Source organism: Anopheles merus, chromosome 2R (assembly GCF_017562075.2).
Source record: "Anopheles merus strain MAF chromosome 2R, AmerM5.1, whole genome shotgun sequence".
Classification (NCBI taxonomy): domain Eukaryota; kingdom Metazoa; phylum Arthropoda; class Insecta; order Diptera; family Culicidae; genus Anopheles; species Anopheles merus.
Genome location: NC_054082.1, coordinates 24,793,877 through 24,817,138, shown reverse-complemented (window position 1 = coordinate 24,817,138; position 23,262 = coordinate 24,793,877). Strand labels below are relative to the sequence as shown.

At 45.4% G+C, this 23,262-nt stretch overlaps 1 protein-coding gene across 1 annotated transcript; it reads left to right on the top strand.

Moving 5' to 3' along the window:
* The first annotated feature begins 6,450 nt into the window (after positions 1-6,450).
* Positions 6,451-7,675, top strand: LOC121590465. Its single transcript, XM_041910181.1, has 2 exons — positions 6,451-6,717; positions 6,812-7,675. The coding sequence occupies exons 1-2, from the start codon at positions 6,451-6,453 to the stop codon at positions 7,673-7,675; spliced, it is 1,131 nt and encodes a 376-aa protein (XP_041766115.1).
* The last annotated feature ends 15,587 nt before the right edge of the window (positions 7,676-23,262 follow it).

The window sequence follows — 23,262 nt, the reverse complement described above, 5'->3', positions numbered from 1 at the left end:
CCGGGAAACCGGGTCCAAATCAATCCCCCATGTACTGGTGCCAGCATCCGCTGCCAAAGTGATTTAGTGGGCGGGCAAGCGACTGACCCCAGAGGTCAAATGGGATGCCAAACCATTCATGAATGTGGTTCCGCCAGCGTGTGGCGGCTCGATCGTCCATTACTACCAAACACGATGCGAGGTGAGATATAATGATATATTCAGAATAAGCATTGGGAAAATAATCAAGATTAAGAGTGCCAAATTAAACCACAGATTCGTGTCTGTCATAAAAAAGAAAGAAAAAAATAAATAGATCAAACAAATGAAAATGCTTTGCTTTTAAAGATCTTCAATTTTGGAACTTTATCTTAAGAATAATAAATGTCAAACAATACAGGCGAAATTTCGTCTCAAGCTGATTTTGTAAATCAGATTGCATTAACTCAGGGGCATTCCGTATTGGAATAACACACTTTGATGTGAGCCTGAAAATGTGCAATGCAATATTATACGCTGCATAGACTCACAAAACGCAATGGAAATGTGAAAAATGAAAAGTGAAATGATAATAAATAATTCTTCATAAATTAACATAAAAAACTAATAATCCGTCAATCCATCACACAAAAACCATTGTGTAAGGCCTTCGTTTGACTTTTACTAAAAAAAAAAATTCTCCTCCCCAAATCACAGCATCGGTCACGAAAAGGTCACACGGTGCTTATCAAACGTGCGACTCAAGCACACAGTCGGACGCAACATAGCCCCAAGAACAAGTCGGTCTATTTTTATTAGTAGAAAGATCATTTAATTTCCCTCCTCCGGCATCAAACCTACCCCCCCCCCCCATTCCTCACCCTTCAGCCCTTACCCCTCAACCTCGCTGCATGCAGTGTTCGGCATTGTATTTGAGATTCTAAAATAAATACACTAAAAAATAACCTACAGCTTCTCGCATTTGCGACACTTGTACGCCGACCGCCGACCTATCTCTCTCTCTCTCTCTGTCCGAGGATGAAAAGGAAGAGTGCGGCAGACAATAGATGATCCCACATTGAGCACACTTACACACACACACACACACACACACACACACACACACACACACACACACACACATACATACATGCTGCCTGCGGACAGAATTTCCACGAATTCTACAACCTATTGTGCGTGTCATCAACAGCTATGGCCGACGGCACCGAACCTGCACCCTGTACCACAGTCTCCTACAGCTTTAGCTTCTGCTGCTTTCATCATGCTTAATGAAATTACAACCAACCAACGAATCACACGATCAAACACATTCTAGAGAGAGAGAGAGAGAAAGAAAAAGCAACACTCAACAACAGCGCAAAGATTGAAATCTAACACAGCGGTGGGAAAAACATCAAAAGTGACAAAATGTACGAGGAGTTAATTAGTGGAAGGACTCATCACCGTAAAGGGGTAGATTATGAATGTATATTTATACATATATTGTTGTGTCGCACACTAATGCCCGACCAGAGGGCTCACTAATTGATGAGATGTGGTTTTTGATGAGCAGCAGAGACTAAAACAACCACAACAAAAAAAACGAAACATTCAGCAAACGAGCATGTCTCGAAACAATGTGCAGATCGGTGCGCCGATCTCTCCCCTTTACCACCGAGACCGTCGAAGGTTTTCGCAAAACACTTTGCACAAGCAACTTTCACACGGGGGGAAACATTTCACACAAATTGGTTTCCTCCCCACACACACACAAACACACACTCGGTACACGGCTCTTTTGCACGTGCTCAGGAGCATTAGGAAAATATTCAATTTAAATCGGATAAGCTCACTTGAATATGCACTATGAATATGCGGAAGCATACTTTCGCTCGACTTTACCTGCTAATCACTTACCGACCAAAAGGGCCGTTCCATTGCACCGTGTGGCGCTGCACTTACGGCAAGCGAAAGGGGCAAACGGGGGAAACTTGTAAGGCCAGATAAACGACTCTTGATTTGGCACACCAACACAACGCTACCGTACATAAATTGCTTGCATTACCCAAACGATACGCCTCCAAGCAGCATATTCGCCCTATAACATTCCAACCGTACACTGACCACAGACACCTGTTCTAACTGTTTCCATCACAAATGCATACGCCTCCGCACGCTCCTCGAACCCGCAATCATTTTCCTCTTAAAGTCTCCTCACTCTTTCCCGTCCGTCTCTTTTTCTCTCCCCCAAAAGCATGCTCGGGGTTAAGCTTACGTTTTTTTTTTAGCCATTGGTGTTGCGTTTGTGCTCCGTTTGGGACCATTTTTCAATTTGCTTACATTTCATTGCACCCACCTTTGTAAGTGTCTCCCGTACACTCTCTCATTAAAACACAACAACCAACGGCATAAAACCTGAAGGCTGAGCATGGATTTTGCAAATTAATATGTAATGGAAAGCTGTGCCATGCGGAGGCACATAAGCTGCACGGCAGCAACAGCTCTGACGCTCATTGTGCACGCTGTAGGTGCAAATCCTTTCCTCTCACCCGTACGGTTGGGCGCTTCTCCACCGGCCGATAGAGAGTGCGCTCATCATTTTATGAGCAAACAATTTTCTCAATAAACATTCCCCCCCCCCGTCCCTCCTCCTTACTCTATCTCTTTTCTTTCGCACGGAAAATGCGATCAAACTTTGCCTCGTTGGGTGACGCAAAAAGGGGTCAGCTTTTCAGCACGGCGAACGCACAGGTGGTAGATTATAAAGTGTACGCAAAGTAAGTTTTACTTTTGCAAACCTTCCCCTTGCTCGCTTGGACTCTTGCTTCCTCCCGGTTTGCGGGGGGATCTCGTCGCTGCCGATCCGTGGGTGCAGCAAAGAGCTTGCCAGTTTACCCGAATAACTTGCAAAGCAATATTTCAACAGTGCTCGCCGGTTGATTGTGGAAGTTGGAAAAACAAAACAGTGTTAAAATCGCGCTCTTACCTACTTACACAAGCAAAAAAATGCAGAAGTACCAAATGTTTTCTAAAAAATCATTAGAAACTGTTCTGCAAAAACGAAGAATTCGAAGAAGGATGGCAGAAAAAAACGCACCAAAGCACCAGACTGCTATAAATATTCAAACTGACAAAGTTAAGAAAGTGCAAGCGAGTAAAGCTGCAAGCACTGCAAAAGTACAGCGAACACGTGACAGGAGCATAAACAACAAGTGTGACAAACGCAAGGGAAAGCGCAATTGAAAGTACATCATAATTTTAAGATCCTGCACGATGCTGTAAACATCTCAATGTTTTTCCATTTTCTTTACTCCACTTGTTTCGCTCGCTGCATCATTTCTTTCACACGTCCTCTCCTTTCATAACATTTTGGGTTTTTTTTTTTGTTGTTGTTCTCAGTTCCAGTCTATTTATTTCAATTTACCATTTTCGATCCAGTGCTGGGTGTTTTGTTCGCTTTCGAGCTGCCCCCGCCACTCGAGCGCTCACCCTAGCAACGGTTCGCTCGTTTGCCCTCCCTGCTCACCTCCGTGCGGAAAATGCGCGAGTACCGCCATTCGTTGGAAATCAGACGGTCGAAGGAAACCATAGTAACTGTGAGTATTACAGCCAACTGTTACACGTTCCATTCATTCATACCATCCCAAAGCGCCACGAGCTAGTAGCAGGACGCCGAACGACGCCTAGCCGTGGTGAAGCAAATGGCGCGACTCCATGATTGAGTGTGGGTGCTCGACAGGCAGGTACGTAATTCAGAATGCATAGAAACTCCACAACAAAGGGAGAGAGGGAGAGAGATAGACAGGTAGAATGCGATTGAGCGAGAGCAAGTGACAGCACGGATGGAAAATCGATAAATCTCTCCTATCTCGTACGCGGCCACACATGATGGCGGTATTTATTTGCGAGCTGTTCCGTAAATGCTGCTGCAACTTGCAGCACACACTCACTGCGAACTGCTTGCTGGTATTCGCCTGCAGTGACCTTTGCCTATGTAGTTTGTCTGCTCGATGCTAATGCATATTTACTTCTATGCCCACATTCCATATACAGTCAGTCCAAAAAGTATTTCTCTAGCTGAATATTTTACAGAAAAAGGCGAATTATGGCCACAATTGGCATGGGCAAGGTTACAAAACATGTGGAAGGTTCTTCATTTGATCAGCGTTTGGCCATTTTTCTGACACTGTGGCCCTTCACGATTCTAGTCAGTTTTTTGTATGGGGTTTGACAGTTGGAGGCTGAAATCATGTAAACACTCCATACAAAACCACACAAAAAACTAGCCTGCAATTTTCAGTCTAGATTATTCTAGCCTCAAAGCTAGAATTACATTCGAGTACCTGCTCGAAAACACGGTGTTGTTTACATTTACCCCAAGGTGCATTTAAGAGATCACGTGGTGGAATCTAGAATCAAAGTTTATGTAGTCCAGGTGATCTCATAGCATGTTTTTTAAAACCAAATTTGAATATCACTTTTTGACAGGATGGGTGAAAACGTTTGTTCAAACAAGCTTTCTTGAGGCTTGACGAATACTCAAAACACTCTTAAAATCTTAATTCAGAAGTACAAGCGATAAAAATTAGCCTTATAAATTCATACACCTTGGAATAAGCCCACCTGTATATTATACCTACTTAGAAAGCTGCTCCAAAACTGCTTTACAATGCAAACATCTGACAGGCTGAAATTTCAGCCTAAGAACTTACAACAGAAAGGGCCCCACTAATTGTGTGTTAAACTGTCAACTAAGCCGCCATTCTTGACCGTTTATTTAACAGAAGAAGCGGTTTGAAGTCCAAAAAAAGTACCATAATCCAAGAATCAGTGCATTTTATGATGGCCAATAAGATCAGGAGACGAGATAGGTCACATTTGGTTGTTCGGTCATGCTACATTTCATTGTACCTGGTCATGTTATGGCTTGAATGAGTGGGTTGTTACACAAATCTTTTGTTTGAATAATACCGTACGCAGAAAGTGGCCAAATCTGGTAAGGAGTATCAAAAACCTTCCAAAATTAATTTCAAATTAGGCTCTACTAAAATACTTAAACAAGTTTAAGACGTAAAAGTTCTAAGCAATACGGCAAAGCTGTTCCTCATGAATAAAAAAAAAGACTTTAAAGTACTACGGCTGCCGTCTGATATAGCGAACACATTCTACTAAGATACAGCAGCAAAAGCTCGTTTAACGCTAGCAGCCATTATTTTTACCGTCATATACCTATTGCGGCCATAATTCGCATTTTCTGTAAAATATTCAGCTAGACGAATACTTTTTAAACTTACTGTATGTCTAATGCTGCATACAATTATTGCTAAACTCTGTAATAATTCAATTCGCGATACTAATACTTCTTCATTCCAGGGTGGTCCCGTGGTACAGTTATCAACTCGAACGACTTAATAACATGCCCGTCATGGATTCAAGCCTAGCATGGACCGTCCCCCCGTAACAAGGGTTGACTATCCGGTTAAGTGGTAATGAATTAAGTCTCGATAAGCCTGTATAGGCCGGCATGTCCGCGTTACGGACGTTACGCCAAATAGAAGAAGAAGATACTTCTTAATTTCGGCGCAGCTACCTACGAAATCATGCCGGTTTGCTATTTAAACGGGTTTCCAGCTCAATTATCAGTAATCCATAGAAAAAAGCGCTATAATACTAACATCAGGACTGGAGTGTTAGAAGGAATAAACAATGCTGTAAATCCTGGATGAGAATATTTCCTATGACATGGAAAGCTTTACGAGATAAACGGTAAATGAGATACAAAACATTCATGAATTGAAGTTGATACTAAGAGCCATCTGGGCCAGAACAGAGTCACACACTAAGACTGGAGCGACAGTCGGCGCTAATGGACCACAGAACTGAATAACAGAGAAAACAAGGAATAGAAGAAATATTATTGGTGATGAACTCAAGCACTAGATACAAAGAAATACAAAACTGCATTAATGGATAAAATTATCAATAACCGATAAATTGAAAAAATATCTTTGAAGAAGTATTATAAGTAAGTAGGTAGTACCCGGAAGTCAGTAGCACTAAAACACTAAAGATTTGAAAACTATGATTGAGAGTGGAAGAGGAAGAAAGTGTCCAAAACAACTAGAACCACAATACAAATAAAGCAAACAACTAACTCTAGAAAAAGTAAAATTTTGCCTTAAATAACTGATCAATAATGCCATACTGAACTGTTGAAAAATAAATTATAACCCATAGAAAGAAATGAATAGAAATATAAACCTGTCTATTACAATATCCATGACACGATCACACCTGTTACTCACGCACGATCAAAGAACCAACATTCCACACTTGAAAGCATTATCACAGAGCACATGGAACGGAAGGCGCTGAACACTGCAATCAAAATAATTGTTCGCGATGCGGTAGAAAGCTGATAAAACACGCTCGCGAATATGACCATGGCATTAAGTCACTCGGCAACACTGCACCGTGCAACAACTCTAAGCCATGGGTACGGCAAACCAACCATCAAGCATCTGCTTCCTTCGCTGGATCGGCTGGATGGACACGATCAACGGGATCCATCTGCACGACGATTCACGCCTAGCTCGGGCGTTCGAGTACACGTTTTACGCCCTTCAGCTGGTGCAGCTGCTGAATGGCTACAATTTTGCAGTGCTGTGCAGCAGCGACACCATCTCGCTCGAAACGTTTGCGGAACAGTTCAACCAGTTCGGTGGCATTTTACTGACCCTGTCCCGTGTCATCGCGATTGTAGGCAGCTTTCCGCGCGTTTGATCTCGGTTGCAAAGGGTAGTGTGATGATATGGTTTATCCCATTTTTTTCCAGAACATTTATCGTCCCCAGCTCAAGGACACGGCCGAGTTCATCAATGCCTGCAAATTTCACCATCTTAACGAGCGAGCAGAAGAGATCCGTGCCGGAACCATCCACAACGCAGCCCGATTCCTGTCCTCGCTCCTAGCCGTCCAGATAGTAACGCTTATTTTCTGGTTCGCGCTAACTGAGCTGCAGGCCCACCGGCAGGACGTGCTGCTGCCCATATTCATCTATCTACCGTTTGACGCTTCCCACTGGCCACTAGTCACAAAGGTAGCGTTTCGGTTGTACGCTTACCTTGCGTACGCTCAGCTGATGCTTACCTTCTTCGGAAGCTATATCATCACGAGCAGCTATCTGCTGACGCTTACCATCGAGCTTCGCATCTTGAACGATTCGTACGCTGCTGCACCGACCGACCCGCAGCAGTTAGAGGCATTCCTGAAGGAACGGGTCGTCTACAAGGCGGCACTGCTGCAGCACATCCGAACCATCAAGCGACACATGAACGGGAGCGTTCTGTTGGAGCTGTTGTTTATCGTGTGCCTGCTTGCGCTCAATGGGTTACGCCTGTGCACCACCACCACCGATCTTAGCGAGCTGGCACTGTCTAGCAGCATGATCCTGATCTATCTGCTGGAGCTGTTCCAGTACTGCTGGCAGGTGGATGAGATGGAGCTGCTGCACGAGGGTCAAGCGTTCGCCGTCTACTCAACCCCATGGGCGGGTGCCATCATGCAGTGGAAACCATTCCTGCTGATCACGATCCGTATGGCCCAGGTGCCGTTGCGCTTCATGTGCGGTGGGATGTATCAACTGTCTACTGAGCTGTTTGCCTCCGTTGTGCAATTTATCTACTCACTCATTATGATGCTTTTACAGTTTAAGTAAGCGAGCTGCGGCAAAACAATACGATCTCAAAATCCCTTTTGCTCTCGTTTTGTACACCTGTCACCAGAAGCATCAACACCGGTGCGCATTGAGCTTGTCTTAGCCAGGTTTAAATGCATCCATTCGCACAAACCATCGTCGGGCGGTGGTCGCAATGAAATGTACCCCATTTATCGATGGACCTATAAATTCTTCATATCCCTCTAATACCACACCTTTGCGCTAGCAGAGCCTCACAACTTGCAGCCATCCCCGTGACTACATTTGGTTACAGTTGCCCATTGCTCTAGCCGGAAATCGGTACGGGTGTAAATGTTCCCACTTCTTGCTACCCGGAAGAAACTATTTCCTTCTCTGCCTGTGTGTGCCACGCACGGTCATACTTCGTCGTGCACGAGAAATCAGCAGTCCCCACGAAAAAGGTAAGCTTGTTGCAAAACCAATTTCCCATCACAAACCACAAGACGTGTAGGAATGCAATGGTTTTAAGCCATATATCATTTGCAACATATTAAAAGCTCTTAATTTCGCTACGTTTCTTTGCCCTAATAAATAACACTCAGTATTTTCCTTCATTCTGCTATTGATGTTGCTATCGAAGAAGGGGCGCCGAACCATTCCGTTTCACAATACTGCATTCCGCCGTACTAAAACTAACCAAAACTCCCGGGGACATCGCGGATGCAACTTCGCCTTGCGTATGTGTATATATATATATGTTTTTTCTTTGCTTTCTTTCAAACACGAGCAAATGCAACGCAGTAAAGATTGTGTGCAATGTCTGACTTCCTAAGTATCCATGGTGACACTGAAGACAGTCGTCGGGCGCGCAAGGACTATCGTAGGATTTTCAACTTTCCCAACCTTTCCGGCTCTGCACCGGCTGACGCAGGTGTGCTTCCACAGCGAGGAAATTGTGCTGAAACACAGTAGAGACCACGCATACCGCGCTCGTAGAGAAGAGAACTCTGAAACAGAGAAGGAAATGGAAAACGGCACATGGGAACGGAGCGACTGCATCATAAAAATAAATTGCATTCATAAATATTCCGTCGTTGGATTGTGACCGGCCGGTGCGAAGTCGAGTGGACTCTGATACGGAAAGAGCAGTCAGCTTAGGGGAGGAGAATTATTCCTGCCCTTACACACACAAAATAAAAAAAGAAGTAACGCCTATAAGAACCCACCTGTCCCACAAATCGCACATTTGGTAGTTATGGTCACTTGAAAGTTCCGAACTGAGCTTTTGGTCGATACGAGATGAGGTGATCGTTAGGCTAGGCTTTTTTCGTTAGGCATCCAGCGCCGAAACTTGAAGGATGCCGTTGAGATGAGGGTTTGAAGGTTCCTTTCTAAGCGATTTTTAAATACAACTTCCATTAACTGCCATTCTGCGCCATCATGATTGTATAATATTAATTGCAGATGGTTGTAAACATTACTCTATGCTTTCGAAAATGATTTTTAGTAGAAAATTCAAGAAAACCCCCAAAAGGTAAGATAATCTTCTGAAATACGGAGTAAAAACCGACGTATGTTCAACTGCACGTGAATCGCTTCAAACTTTAGCCACATTTTTACTGCAAGAGATCTGTTTTATTGCTTCCACAAGGACTCACAAATGTTCACAATGCTTCTCAGATGCAATACTTCTTCAGATATTCTTCCCTTCCAACTGCATTCTTTTGCTGCGGCACAAAAAAGTTAACCACTTTCCTAGCCGAATTGCACATCCCAGAGAGCACACTGAAGCCCCGTTCCAGGCGGGCCAGAATTGCGAAACTAACTGCTGGAAACAAGACACAATCGACCCCGAGAAACATTCTATACCCCTAGAGGGGCGGTTAGATATTACTTCTGCTGCAATCTGCTCTCATTCTCAAAGACAAGATTTTTTTTTTTTTGTTGAAATGGCTTATTTCCCCAAAATCCCTGGCAAATGTATGTCGCGAAAAAATAGGTGCACACACACACACACGGAGTATCGTTCCAGCAGAGACAAGTAGCACATCGTTTAATCGTTTTCCGGAGCCAAATTTTCTTTCGCTTTTCAAGTGACAGTTTACAATTTATGGCGAAATCGGTGGAAACTGAACAGAAGTACATCTGGCTTTTCCGGACAAAATATCTGGCGTACTTGACAGTGCACACTGAAGCACGGTAGGACGCAAAGACAAGTGGTCTGGCACTAGCAATTGGAGAGTAGAAAATCATACCGTGCACTCGAAAAACCAAGCTTAGTGAAGCTTCGTAATTCTTCCGATATTGAAAAAAAATCAACGTATATTGAAAGCTTAATAGTATCTATATATGTAGACATTCGAAGGTTAGTAGGGCCAGTGTCAGCTCGTAAGACTGAACAATATGCCCGTCATGGGTTCATGCCGCGAGTGGACCGTGTTCCCAATCGTAGGACGGATTATCCTGCTATGTGTAATCGGTAAGTCACTGAAAGTCAAGCCCACTGGTGGAACAGGTAAGCCTTGATTGGCAATGACTGGCGGTTAAGTTAATGCCGAAGCCTTATAGAACAACAACATTCATCTGTAGTCTGTTGCTAATTGCATTCCTACACTCTTTCACTCAAACAATAACAACAACTTCAAAAAGCAATCACAAACTTGGATCTTTTCGAAACTGACCGGTTCTAACCTGTGTTAGAGACAATTTAGAATCAAATTCTTTTACTAGCATTTATCGACGAACTTATGCCCTGTTTCCAGACAAACGCTCAACACACAAAACAACTCCACGAACATACTTCCGACGTCAATTATTTATTTCGCTCGAAGCTTAATAAGCCCAATGCACGTACGGTACCAGACACGGGCGACCAGAAGCTCAGCAGAAGACAACGTTCGATTGGTACACAACTGCACACACACACACACACTCTCCACAAATAGCGTGTGTCCAAAGCGACAACTTCAAAAGAAAGTGCTTCGCAATGAAATATGCATCCCATCGACACGACGTCACCAAACCGTTTGCCAAGATACGTATGCATGTGCGGCTCGAAGAATATATGTCTCCCTTCGATTTGATTCCTTCGAACGCATCATCGAACCACCCGGAAAGAGGCTTTTTGCCCACCCACCGTGCCCGTGGTACTGACTGTACTGGGCAGCAATAGAGCCAACAGTCATTGCATTGATGAAAAATAAATATCGATTGAAAGCCACCATGCCAGCCATGAGCAATTCATAACCTCACACTTGATCGGGTTTGCCAGTTGCCGGGAATTAGTACTCGAATATCAGCAGCGCAACGGAACTGCAGCCAACTGCATCGAATGCTTCTGCAATCATTAGAAGGTCTGGTTGTTGTTGTTGATGTGGAGGACTCTTTCAATACCCCCGATCTTCCCGACCTGGGCCGACGGTTGCAATCCAATCATCCGAAAATGCATCAAATTAAGCATAAGCGGGGCAGTGGCATAAGGCAGTTGCCGTCCAACAGTTACCATTTCTGTCGAAGCATATGCCTTCAGGCTCCAATCTAATTTGTTTTGGAAACATGTTGATCAATAAAGTTGCCTATTTAGGGAAGCACTCGGCATGCTTTTAGTAGCTGAAATTAGCAATTTTGTATATAACTATATAGCGTAGCCAACATAAACCACAAGCTCAATTTAAAGTTAACGTTAAATTAACAACATTTATTGACGAAATAGCTTGATTTGGGCATGCTACACAACCCCGCCCATCAAACAACATTCAGACACATTGAAGCGGATAGTAAATATACTTGCCAAAGGTTCAACCGGTAATATGTTTGATCATATTTTACGTACCGTACCGTACCGTGCATTCGGTTCTGGGATTCGATGAGTTGTGTGTTAAATTTCATGTGAAAGTTATTCACATAAGCAAAGAAGGCAGACAAGGAAAAGAAGAGAGAGAGAAATTACACATCAAATGGGGATTTATTACAACTATTTAACTATATTGTGGTTTCCATTTAGAATGGAAAAGGTTTCGGTTATTTGAGGTTTTGAAAACTGAAAATTTGAAGTACACGTTGAATATCTGAGATTTATGGGAATAAAATGGTTCAGCACACAAATTTGCAGCATACAAGTGATGAGTGATGATTGAAATGTGTGGCAACTTTACACAACGAATTCAAAATAATGGTTTTAGTTCATTCCAAACGAAATAGAACCCTTTCTTCAAAGAAAACAAACTCGCTTTAAACTACAAGGAAAATCGAAACATTGACAAGGAAATCCTCACGAATGATTATTTTGTAAATATTTCCTATGTTCTATTGAAAAGACACATCAATCGTCATACGTTCATCATCAAGTCTCTTTGTAAAACGAAACTCTCGAAAGCATCACATAACATGGTTTGAAATGCATAGTTCTACATTCCAAAACACTTGCAAACAGTCAATAATTGAGCTTACGCCTGTGAGCGATTCCACGTGTCAGTTCCCATGCCTTCCTCTATAAAACCCAACGAATGTTGGGCAGTTGTCTCAGTACCTTATCGAAAGGTTGTAGCATCAGTTTAAACCCTCTCAACCAGAGGGGCAACTACAGACATGACCGTAGTGCACCGCATCGTTAGCTTTGGCTTCAACCTTATCCAGCGCCACTTCAATGTTGGACATCCTACGGAACAGTTTTTCTTGCTGCGCTGTCTGGACGTTGTATCCCGTCAGTGTCTCGTGATCGAGTTGGAGTTTTTTCGCACGTAAGCGCATTCTAAACATCCTTTATTTCCCCCCAGCGGCCATGCTACTACAGCGCCCACGCTCGAATCTGGAGGTCGCCCTGAAGACGCTCTGCTTGAGCGTGATGGTTGCGCACGCCATAGCGCTAGCGTACGACTTCAGCCAGCAGACGGATGTGCGTCTTGCGATGGACATGCTATCCATGCTGTCACTCTTTGTCTCCATCATTTTGCGTAGCACCTGCATGCGCCAGTACCTGGCGCACATTAACGCACTGGACCGGCTGGAAAAGCGGCCAACGTTTCGCGTCGGCACACCGTACGCCGATGAGAGCCGCCGAAACGTTGCGTTGCAGAACAGTCGCTACCTCGGCGTGGCCCTTGTGATGCACTCGCTCACGGTAACGATGTACGTGATCCAGAACATGGTGAGGGAACATTCGTTCGTGAAGATCATTACCAGCTTCCCGGTCGACCTGTCCGAGCGGGCACCGGTGCTGGAGCGGGCGGCCGACCTGTGCTACAGCCTCGTCGGGTACGTTTGGGGCTGGTACCATGGGGCCACCCAGCTAACCATCATCGTCCTGCTGCGCTACGCCATTACCGAGTTTCGCGTGTTTCTCCACTCGCTGGACAGCCTGGACGATCAGCTGCGGCAGCGTCGCGAGCAGTCGCAGGGCGCCCCGGACGAGGAGCGCATCCTGCGGGAGCTGCTGTACGAGCACGCACGGTACCACTCGCAGCTGGTCGTGGTCGTGACGCACCTGCGTACGTTGCTGCGCAACTACTCGCTAGTGCACTTCTCCTTCTACATGATCATCGTGGCCACGTTTATGACGCGCATCTCTATCATCCCCGGCAGGTCGGCGTTCGGCTTGGCCATCCCGCTGATGGCGACGTCGATCTATTTCCTCGAAACGTTCGGCATGTGCATGCTGGTGGAGATGCTGGTGCAGTTGGTATGTATCGAACAGTTGAACAGGCTAGCTTTCTAATCCCACAACACACGTTGTTTATGCTTCAGAATCGAAAGGTCAGCACCAGCTTGTACGAGTTCAGCTGGCCCCAGTATCTGCGCTACGGACGCACCATCAAGCGGCCGATGATGCTGATGATGATGCAGGCAAACATGACGAAAGATTTCTCCGCCGGCGGGATGACCACGGTATCGGCCGAGCTGTTTGCTAAAACGTGCCGAATGATCTACACCATGATGATGTTTATGGCCAATATGGCAAACGTAGAATCACAGCCATAACGCTTTGAGTGTAAAATCAACTGACCTGCGACAGGGTTGCAACAGTTGCCACACATATGAGGTGCCTCAATCAGTCAAATAAAGGGCTTGCATGATCTTCGATTGAAATTTCCCGCCAAAACAATGACGATTGCACTTACATCAAAATGGCATGTCATATTGAATGTCATCGAGTGCAAGTACGGGTCGGTAACGATTTTTCAAGAGTGTTGAGACAGTGAGTCGCCCTTATCCATCCCGTTTGCAGCATCAATAAAGGTCACGTTACCGGATCATAAAAGCATCCCACTTGCTTTCCCACTCGGATAAAACAACGCTCCCAGATCGCTCGCAGATTCGAGGAAGCCCCCCTGTGCGTATGTGACAGTTATGTGCGGCGTGACTTCCCGTCCATGCAAATTACTCACCCGGCACCATGCAGCCATAACATGCAGCCCATATTCCCACGTACACAGCGTCGTCAACTGTAATAATATTACACAACGAACGAAAAAAAAAGAAGGACGTTACAATGACACGGTGGCGTAGTAAAGCGTACCAGCCATCGGTCTTTTCGAATGGTTGGCGCGCGATTTCCCCCCCCCCTCATTCCATCGGTAGCAGCAGCATCGCCGCCATCGTCAGACGGACTCAGCTGTTCAAATTGCAAACGGGCGGGCAAAAATCATTTATCATTAGAATAACAAATGCACTAACTGAGCATCACCATTACCTGCCCTGCCCTGGCTGCGGCTCTTCCGCTGCGTCTCTGGACTCTGGATCCGTTGCGCAGCGTGGTGCTCTCAAGGACAAACAGCTCGTAGGTAAATTGTAGCCAAGCGGCAACACTGCACCATGGAACAAAAGCTAGTTCCACTCCCACCAGCCCACATACACACAGACACACATAGAAGACACACGTGAAAGAGCAATAGTGAGGACGATAGAGTGGCCATCGAACGTGCGAATCCGGAGAACCCCGGAAGAGCCGCTTCTTCTTGCCATTGCCATTCTTCAGCACACACTCACAAAAACAGACACAGACACAAACCGACAAACAGGCCGGATGTGGGTAGCAACCGGGAATAGGTGCAGCTGCAGCAGCTTCCTTTTGATTTTACGCTGCTGGTTCGCTTGAATGTTGTTTACATGATTTACGGGTGGAATTTTCCAACAACACACATAAATTTCACCCTCGCCCACCGCCCACCACCAGTGCACGCGCAGTGTACCAGTGCGAGCGAACGGGTACCCCTTGTCGGGCAGCCATCTTGCATGGTGTCGAGGCCAAAATCGTTAGCCAAATCCTTGCACCGCACCCGCGTTCCAGCGGCCACCTTCGCTGAAAGTTTAAAGTCCTGCGAAACCATTAAACCAAACAATGAACTTGCGCTCGGTCGCTGGTGCTAGAAGAAAACGGAACACCATTGAAGATGTGCACAACTTGCTCTTACACAGACACACATACAGACACACACACACTGGAACGATCCTGCTAGCCAGGATAAGACATTCGGCTGGCTAGAAGGCGACACTCTCTTCTTGCCAGAGAACCAAAGATCTTTCGATTCTGTTCAGCGGCGAAGAAACACGGCCCTGCTACTACACTCTCTGCTGTGCTGCCCGCATTAGTGCAATTTGCAAAGGATGTAGGGGTGTACGCTCTGTGTGTGTGTGTGCGTGTGTTTGCATTTCATTGTGCTAAGCTAATGATAATAGTACAACGCTTTGCCATTTGTTTACTGTTTGCATCAAGCTAGCGCCTGGTTTACACTAATGCTTTGTGGGTAAGTGGAGCAGCAAAAAAAAACATAAATACACACAGACAAATGCCCTCCACCACTCTTCCTCATCGTTCCAAACTATCGTCCGTCCTTCAGCTTGCCTGTTCATTTGCTCGATTCGAACTGCATTGTCACCCTTTGAACAAACAAACAACATAATTGATAATCCGAACCAGGCGCCGCACCGGTTGTGGTTACGATGGCGAATGCACGTTGCACTCGCTGTGTCGCATGCATTGTGGTTCTGCGTTTGCGAAATATTTCACACGTCAGCTTATTTATTGAGGCCAGCCGGTGGCTTTTGATGTGATAGTAACTCCTGCAGCGAGAGAGGGAACGTATATTAGGTTAGGTAAATAAGTCTTTGGCATACAAAAGCGGCCAGAAATATACAGATGACTGGTGTGTGCATTACACAACGATGCAAGCTTCCACAAGCCAAACAACAAAACGATGAAAAATGATGAGAAATAATAAAAAATCTTTTTAATACATTGCATAATATTAGGCGTTTCCTTTCAATCCGCCTTAGCGTATGTAATTCGCTCAGCTCCGTAGCTATAATCGGAGCCGAAGTCATGTGCAAAAACAAAACAAAAAACGAATTTATTCAATTCTGTTCTTCTCTTAAAATCCACCATAAAATAAAACGTGATTTAATATTTTCCAAGTAAATTTATTGTACAGTAGATCACATTAATCCACCGTTGTGAACTTACAATGACTATTACTTACACATTATTCTTACCGATGCTGCCGACGCTCTTTCCCGCGCTATCATTGCAATTGCAGTTTCACTCTAACCAAACTACATTAAATTGCTCTCCGTTACACGGCACGGTTCGATCTCACGTTGTAACTGTGCACCAAACTGGGAACTCACACCCGTACAACACAACAAACGAACGATGCACGCGACACCGATGGTTTTAAAATGAATGCACCGACATTTATTTCCCAACGAAAAAAAAAAAAAAACAACATCGCAGGTGATAAATTGTCCTGTTTTTATCTTCGAATTTGCGCATTTTCGTTACGCTACGGTTCCGGTGTTACGGTCGCACGGAAAACCGAAAAAAAAAATGGTTTACATTCCACAAACCGATTTCGCCAACCTCGATTTGGCTGTCCCGCAAGCATTCCCACGTGGAGGAGATGTAATCCGCGAATGAAGAATAATGAGCTTTACCTTAAAATAATGGTCACCACTTTGCTAACGGTGGGTGCGAGAACCGAGCCCTACCGTTCACTGTCTTTTCTGGAGGGCGAAAACAATCTCACGCTATTAATGGTGCTGCTGAAGATGCTGCTGCTGACGCCAAAACAAAACCAGCTACAGCAGCAACGACAGCAATCGGTCGCTTGACGCATTTGCTACGCTCCGGATCGTTTAGTTTTCCAAGCCAAGCAGCGCTCACAGCTGCTGCTTGGTGGGTGGCTGCCACGGCCAGAACATGTCGGTGTTGGCCCGATTCTGGAATCTGGTCGGTACGCCGCTCGATGATGAACCGACACTTTGCTGGCGTCCCCGGAGCTCATCTGTTTCAATAAGGATTTGCGGTTAATCCTCGGTTGACGGCACCCGCTCGAAAGTGTTTCAAGTGGTGTGTTTGTGTGTGTGTGTGTGTTTTTGCGCTACAACGTGGCTGAATAATTACGTCACATTTCTTTTTTGCAGCGGCGAGAAACAGGGCAACCAACTGTGCGTGTCGGAAAATATTCATCATCATGCCCTCCACGCGGTATTGAACGATCTAATCCTGACTAATTGTTTCAGTGTAGCCGCGAGTGCGAGTTATGACGCACGTTCGACATGAATTGTGTCTCGACTATTGTAGTTTTAGGCAGTAGTTAGAATTAGAAGAATAGCTTAAACACCATACGTTTGTATGTTTCTTTCGTATGGCCCTGTTTTGATGTGATTTTGTACTGCTGCAAGCATAACTTAAGGCGTTTTTGTGTACATTTTTGATTCTTTGTCATCAAAGATTCATAATCCATCAGCATTTGTAGACAGATTTTCGCTCAATTTGAAATTTAAACTATCGATTAGTTACACTTAGTATCGATAAGTAAAATAATATTCGACAAATATAACCCGATATTTAATTCAAAACATTATATTGCATAACCTTCAGGCGCCTGTTTTTCATGAATTGTTTTTTTTTCTTTTCTTGTTAATAAAGCTTTAAAAACATCAAAGCACCACAACAACAAATGTGCATTTTTAGCGATGATCATATTACTGATGCATACTTTTAGGTATTCTGCAATACCGAGAATGGCATTGTTTGACTTCCATTTTAAAACACCTGAATTTTTTCCCAAGTGTTTATCATGCAATAGATGCAAATTATTTAAAAAAAAACACATCCAACCTTCATTGTACAACGAATCATTTGCAATTGATATCATCCCTATTGTTTCCCAACTATCCATCATCGTAGGCTTACAGAGAACAGATATTCTTGGAAATTATACTCCAAACAGTCTTTGCTATGCTGTCCTATTTGGACTAATCCATAAATGAAATCCATTTCTGGAACAGCAGGCAGCAAAAGTGCATCCTCTACCAGGCCGAGCTGCACACCGTACCGACCTGATTACATTTGATTTATTTGCTCCGCTGTCCGCCATCAATCCACACGGAGCGTTCGATCAAGCGTTTCTAGCTTGTTGATGCAGCACATTTCACCACCACCACCACCACCACCACCCTTTGCCACGGTTGACACGCTATTCCCTGTCATTCTAAGTAAATAAATACAATTTTACATCCACAATCGATACGCCTGGCCCCGTTCCACCCAGTGCGAGATCCGTTTGACTTTTGTCATGAAATGGAATAAATTTGTCGTTTATTAAATTCTTCCACCTTCTTCCCCACCCTCCCACCGCCCTACCGATTGCCCCGATTGCATTTAAACCGCCCGGTTCGCCCGGCATACAGCTGGATTCACCAGAACCAGTGCCGACATTGCCGCACATTGTAACGCAAATATTCATTAAATGCTCGAGCAAGAATGTAAAAGTGTAAAGCCGACGGAGCGCACCGGAGCGCCAACGGAGCGAGCGGGAAAGGGGAGCTGTTGGGAGTGTGCTAGCTGGAGGTGGATGTGATTGCTTTCCGCTTTCTGCACTCCACAGCCCACCCGCAGCCGCCCCTCTGTCTATTGGATGCTAAAAATTCATTAAACCAAAAACACGCATTCGATTGGTTTCCAGGTTCGAGCGAAGCTCTTGATTTGCCACAATTCCACAATTCCACGTCGTTTGCCCCTTTCCCCTCCTTATCCCGCTTTTCCGCCCCAAATGGGCACAAAAACCACACGCACCATAGCTCCATAGCTGGCTCCCGATCGGCAATTATGTGTATTTGTACGTGCGCGTTTGTGTACCACCGGTGCCGTTGAGAACACAGCCCCCCTCCCCACACAAACACACACAGACACACGTACCGCTTGTTCTTCTGTCGCTTTTCGAGTGGCCCAAACATAATTTGCAAATCGATATTGAAATCGAATTCCAGCCGCGGATATCCTAACGCAAAATTTCTCCCCAGTTTGCGCTGCGCTTCGTTGAAGAACGATCCCGCGAACCGGTCCGAAAACCCTTCCGCCGGTGCAGTAGGCGGAAGTTTGTGGTTTCGAATTGCACAAAAATGCACCGACCGACCCGCTAGGAAGCCGCCGAACCCCCGACCAAGAGCCGTTCTGCCGATCGATAGCACGCGGCGAGGCGGACGGAGCGGAGTATATGTCGCAGATTCTCCACGATGCGCCACTCGCTGATAAGCGCCAGCAATTAGCATTATCGCGCGCGCAACCAATTGCGCATGATTTATGCGTATGCTGTTTGGAGTGGGGGCGCTGCGGAGGCCATGGTGTTACCTCGCCCTGCCGGTCTTTAGCGCTTCACCGACCGAGTAGCATGCAGGTGGTGATTGGATGGCCGCCGTAGGAGGTGCCGGTGTACCGTTTTATGGTGATTTGTGGTAGTTTGAGACTATGGCAATCGGTGTGCCTGACACCGGGACCGGGTTCGCGACCACGGAGAGGCCACCGGAGCGTGTCTCGAGTGAAGATTCATAATAAAATCGGAACAATACAGCCCCCCCCGCTTTTCCGGCGGCAACCGTTTTGGCGGGGCGGCGTTACTGTCTTGCCGTGCCAAATGAGATGTAAATTTATTGTCGAACTAAATTAATTGATCATCCCCTAATCGCACCAGTACCATGTATGTGTGTGTGTTTGTGTCTGTAGTGCGTTGGTGCGCTTTGTGGATGATTGGCGAGCGAACGAAAAGGGACCCACCACAGGGGTAAAATGATGATTTTATGCAAAGATTGTAATTTTCCCGCCGGGCCAATTATTATCAGATTTAAAATTCAATTTGAAAAAAAAACACACACACACACTCACATTCCCTGGTACGCACTCACCTTGCCGAATGATTGCGGCTTGCTGTGTGCGGCCATAAAATTGATAATTATAGTCAGATTTTACAGCATACGATGACAGCCGCTGGGATGGTTACAAAACGTACAGCTTCGGTTTGAGAGCATTAAACGATAAATTATTAGAGAAAAATGGGTACCGACGTACATTAAACGCAAAAAAAAGAACTTTTATTGATAAGAAAACTTTACACAATACGAGGAATCTTCAGAGACATTGATAAAGAAAACACATTATTGGTAAAACATTGCTGTTTTTGTACCTTCTATCAACAAGCAAACAACGCACCATATCCAATGATGTTTATAAATTACATACACCCTCATTACATGCCTATTCAGGCACAATTTCAAACGAATTTAATTTAAAAACAATAAAGCATCATCTCTCGATTCCAGCTCCACAGCTTACGCCAAAACTTCTAATGCTCCATAAATTAAAGCGATCGATTTTGTGAGACAGTTTCACTGCTCACCCGGAAACGTGCCTGTTCTTCCATTGCCACAGCGATAGCATCCAGACAAAGTTTCGCCCCGTCTACCTGCCTCGCTCCGTCCCCGAGAGGACCCTCACGAACACACCCGACCAAAAGCCGCTTATGTGTGTGCTTGTGCTTGAAACAAATTCGGTTCGCCAAACTAATAGCACGTAGGCAGCACGATTTATTGGGAGCCGAGAGTCCCATTGATTGGGTTTGATGGTGCATATTTCCTGCAGCCCTGGCTAGCCAAAGCCCGACCGGTCAGGGCCCAAACTGGTGCGAGAGAAAATTACCCAGCCAGCCTGCCAGCCTAGCCCTCTCGTATCCCATTCGCTCCAGTCTACCAACCTTTGCGCGACCGTGAAGCTCTTCGAATGGGCTATCGGGTCTTTTCTATACGTGACAGCTCACCTTGATTGCATTCAACGGTCTCCCCCTTTGCTTCCCGCCAGCCAGCAGGACCTTAGCACTGGCTATCGAAAGCTATAATATTCCATAATTTAACGGTCGTGCGGCTAAATAAATATGTCACAAGCCAACAAATCAACATCAACCGATGCTTAGCTCACCTTCGTTCGTTCGTTTGCTATATTTGTGTCCCGTGTGAATCCATTTCTTCGCACACATACACGCATGATGATATTGTACTTAGAAATCTCATCCCAAAGCCTGTTCCATGGACGGCGACCGGTAGGCAAGTGAAAGCTCACTCCCGAGCGCCGGTGTCGGCGGGCGAGCGAATTGAAACATGGCTGGAAATTACTGGAGCACAAAATCGACGGTACGAGCGACCGGTTTGATTACGTTCAATCAGTGTTCATTGACTAGAGGGGGTGGCGAGCAGCGGGCAAAACGGGTTCTTGGGAATGTTGCACACCCACCCACAAGCTGAGCGTATTAATGGACGAACCAAGCTGACCGACATTAGCGCCCAGCTCTGGCGAAAAGCTAAACACTTCTCCGGAAGCCGAGCCCAACGAACAGCAGTATATGATAATGAGCAGAAGGACCAGGTCGTGTTCCGTTTACGGTGAAGGAGGCAAAGCACCAGGCTCGCTCACGCAATCGTAAAATTGCAATCTGCCCGCTCGCTAGGCACGGCAAAAATTCACAAACGACCAGGCGTCCTCCATCGGCGCAGGAGCATTTTCAAGCCGAGAGCGCCACGCAACAGCGCAATTCAATTAATCATTTTTGTATGGGATCCTGTCCGGTCCATTCATGCTAGCTTTTTCCCTACGCGAGTGTGTGTGTGTGTTGCGTGTTTTTTATCACGTCCTCCCCATCAAGCCTATCAGTGCAATCCCATCGGATATTAAGCATCGTTGAGAAGAAAAAACTCGAAAACATAAATAGACAAAAAAAAACACGAAATCACAGCACCTTCCACCTCCCATCTCCCAGATAGGAAACCATCCAGGCCGGAAATTCATTGTATTGCTCTTCACGTATCCCGTCCGAAGCTGCCCGTGTCTGCCCCAGCACCCTTCCCTAGGAGACCAACAAGGGAGCCCCCCCCCCCCCCTCGGGCCGGTGGCAGCAGCCGCACCATAAATAAAGCGAAATAAATTCAATAAAATCATCAACCCAATTACGGTGATCAGTGGAGCGTTTAATAAAATTTACTGTTTTCTAAATTATGCTCCGTGAAGCGCGGCTCGCGCACAGCACCGGTGTGCTGTCTGCTGTCCGACCGGCGCTCCGAAGCCCGGCTTGATGATGACGATGACGACGACGACGGCGGAGCGCGCGCGCCAATCTAACGGCCATTATTATGATTTTTCCCTCGCATTTGCTTCCCTGCTTGTTGCTGTTGTTTGGTTTTGGTTTTCCACGGGGGCGCTGAAGCAGTTTTTGTTTTCAGCCTGGCTGTGTGTGTTGCGTGATCGGGTTTGAGTAGCGCAGTTCAATTTTTATTTCAAATTCTACAATTGTTTGCTTATTTTTGTGCATTTTTCTAGCATTTGGCTTTATGCGTTTTTTTCTGTTTAAGTTATGGTTCTTTATCTGATGATAGCTTATCGTCTAGTATTTCATTATTTTTTTTAATATTTTAAGATTGTTTGGTGCATCCTTTCTACATCAAAGTAATACAATATATAAATACCAATGTTAATATTCCGGTAAAACCTTGCTGCAGCTTTAGCCATCGATTTAATCCAGCTTTCTATTCCATAATAATCATGAAGAAATGAAGAATTACTGAACAACCCATTACCTTAAATCAGTGGTCAAAGGTTGTAAGTGGCCTCCAAAATGAGAAAAAAAGTTCCAACACGAACAAAATTTTCTATTAAAATTCCTTCCCTCTTTCGTATATTTGTGGGTGTGTGTGTGTGCATTTTCTACGCTATCTCTATCATTTATTTTCTCTCCCCGTCTCTTTGCTACCTTTCAACCGTTCCCATGCACCCCTAAAGCATCGCCGTAATGGCCGCACGCCTTAACGATTCGCACGTTTTCCACAATCCAAGCGCGGAGCACCGTTAATGGCGCTGTGTAACGCCACACTGCCCACGGTATGCACGGTAATTAATTCGACTTTACAGCTCAATTTTATCGCACCGAGCAGCGTTACATCCACCGGGTACGCAGCAGCATAACACACCTGTCGTGTCTTGTTGGTAACACAAAAAAAACGCAACCCTTTTAGTATAGCTCTTTTTGTGCCTTTTCGTAGTCGCCGCCATGGAAGGTAAAACGATATGGTGAAATACTACATAAGTAGATACGTATACAGGAATAACGGCCCACGGGCAAAGGATGCACTCAGTTTGGCCACCTGATCTTCGCTTCGCCAAAGAAAGCGTCAGACACTTCAGGCTACCGTTGAGCCGTGAAAGGCTCGCTCGTGGAAGCGGAGCGTGGACGAACGAACTGCACGTGCGAATGGTTTGCCGCCGCCGCCGTCATCCTTTCACTCATCCCCATCCCCATTTGCTCAAATGT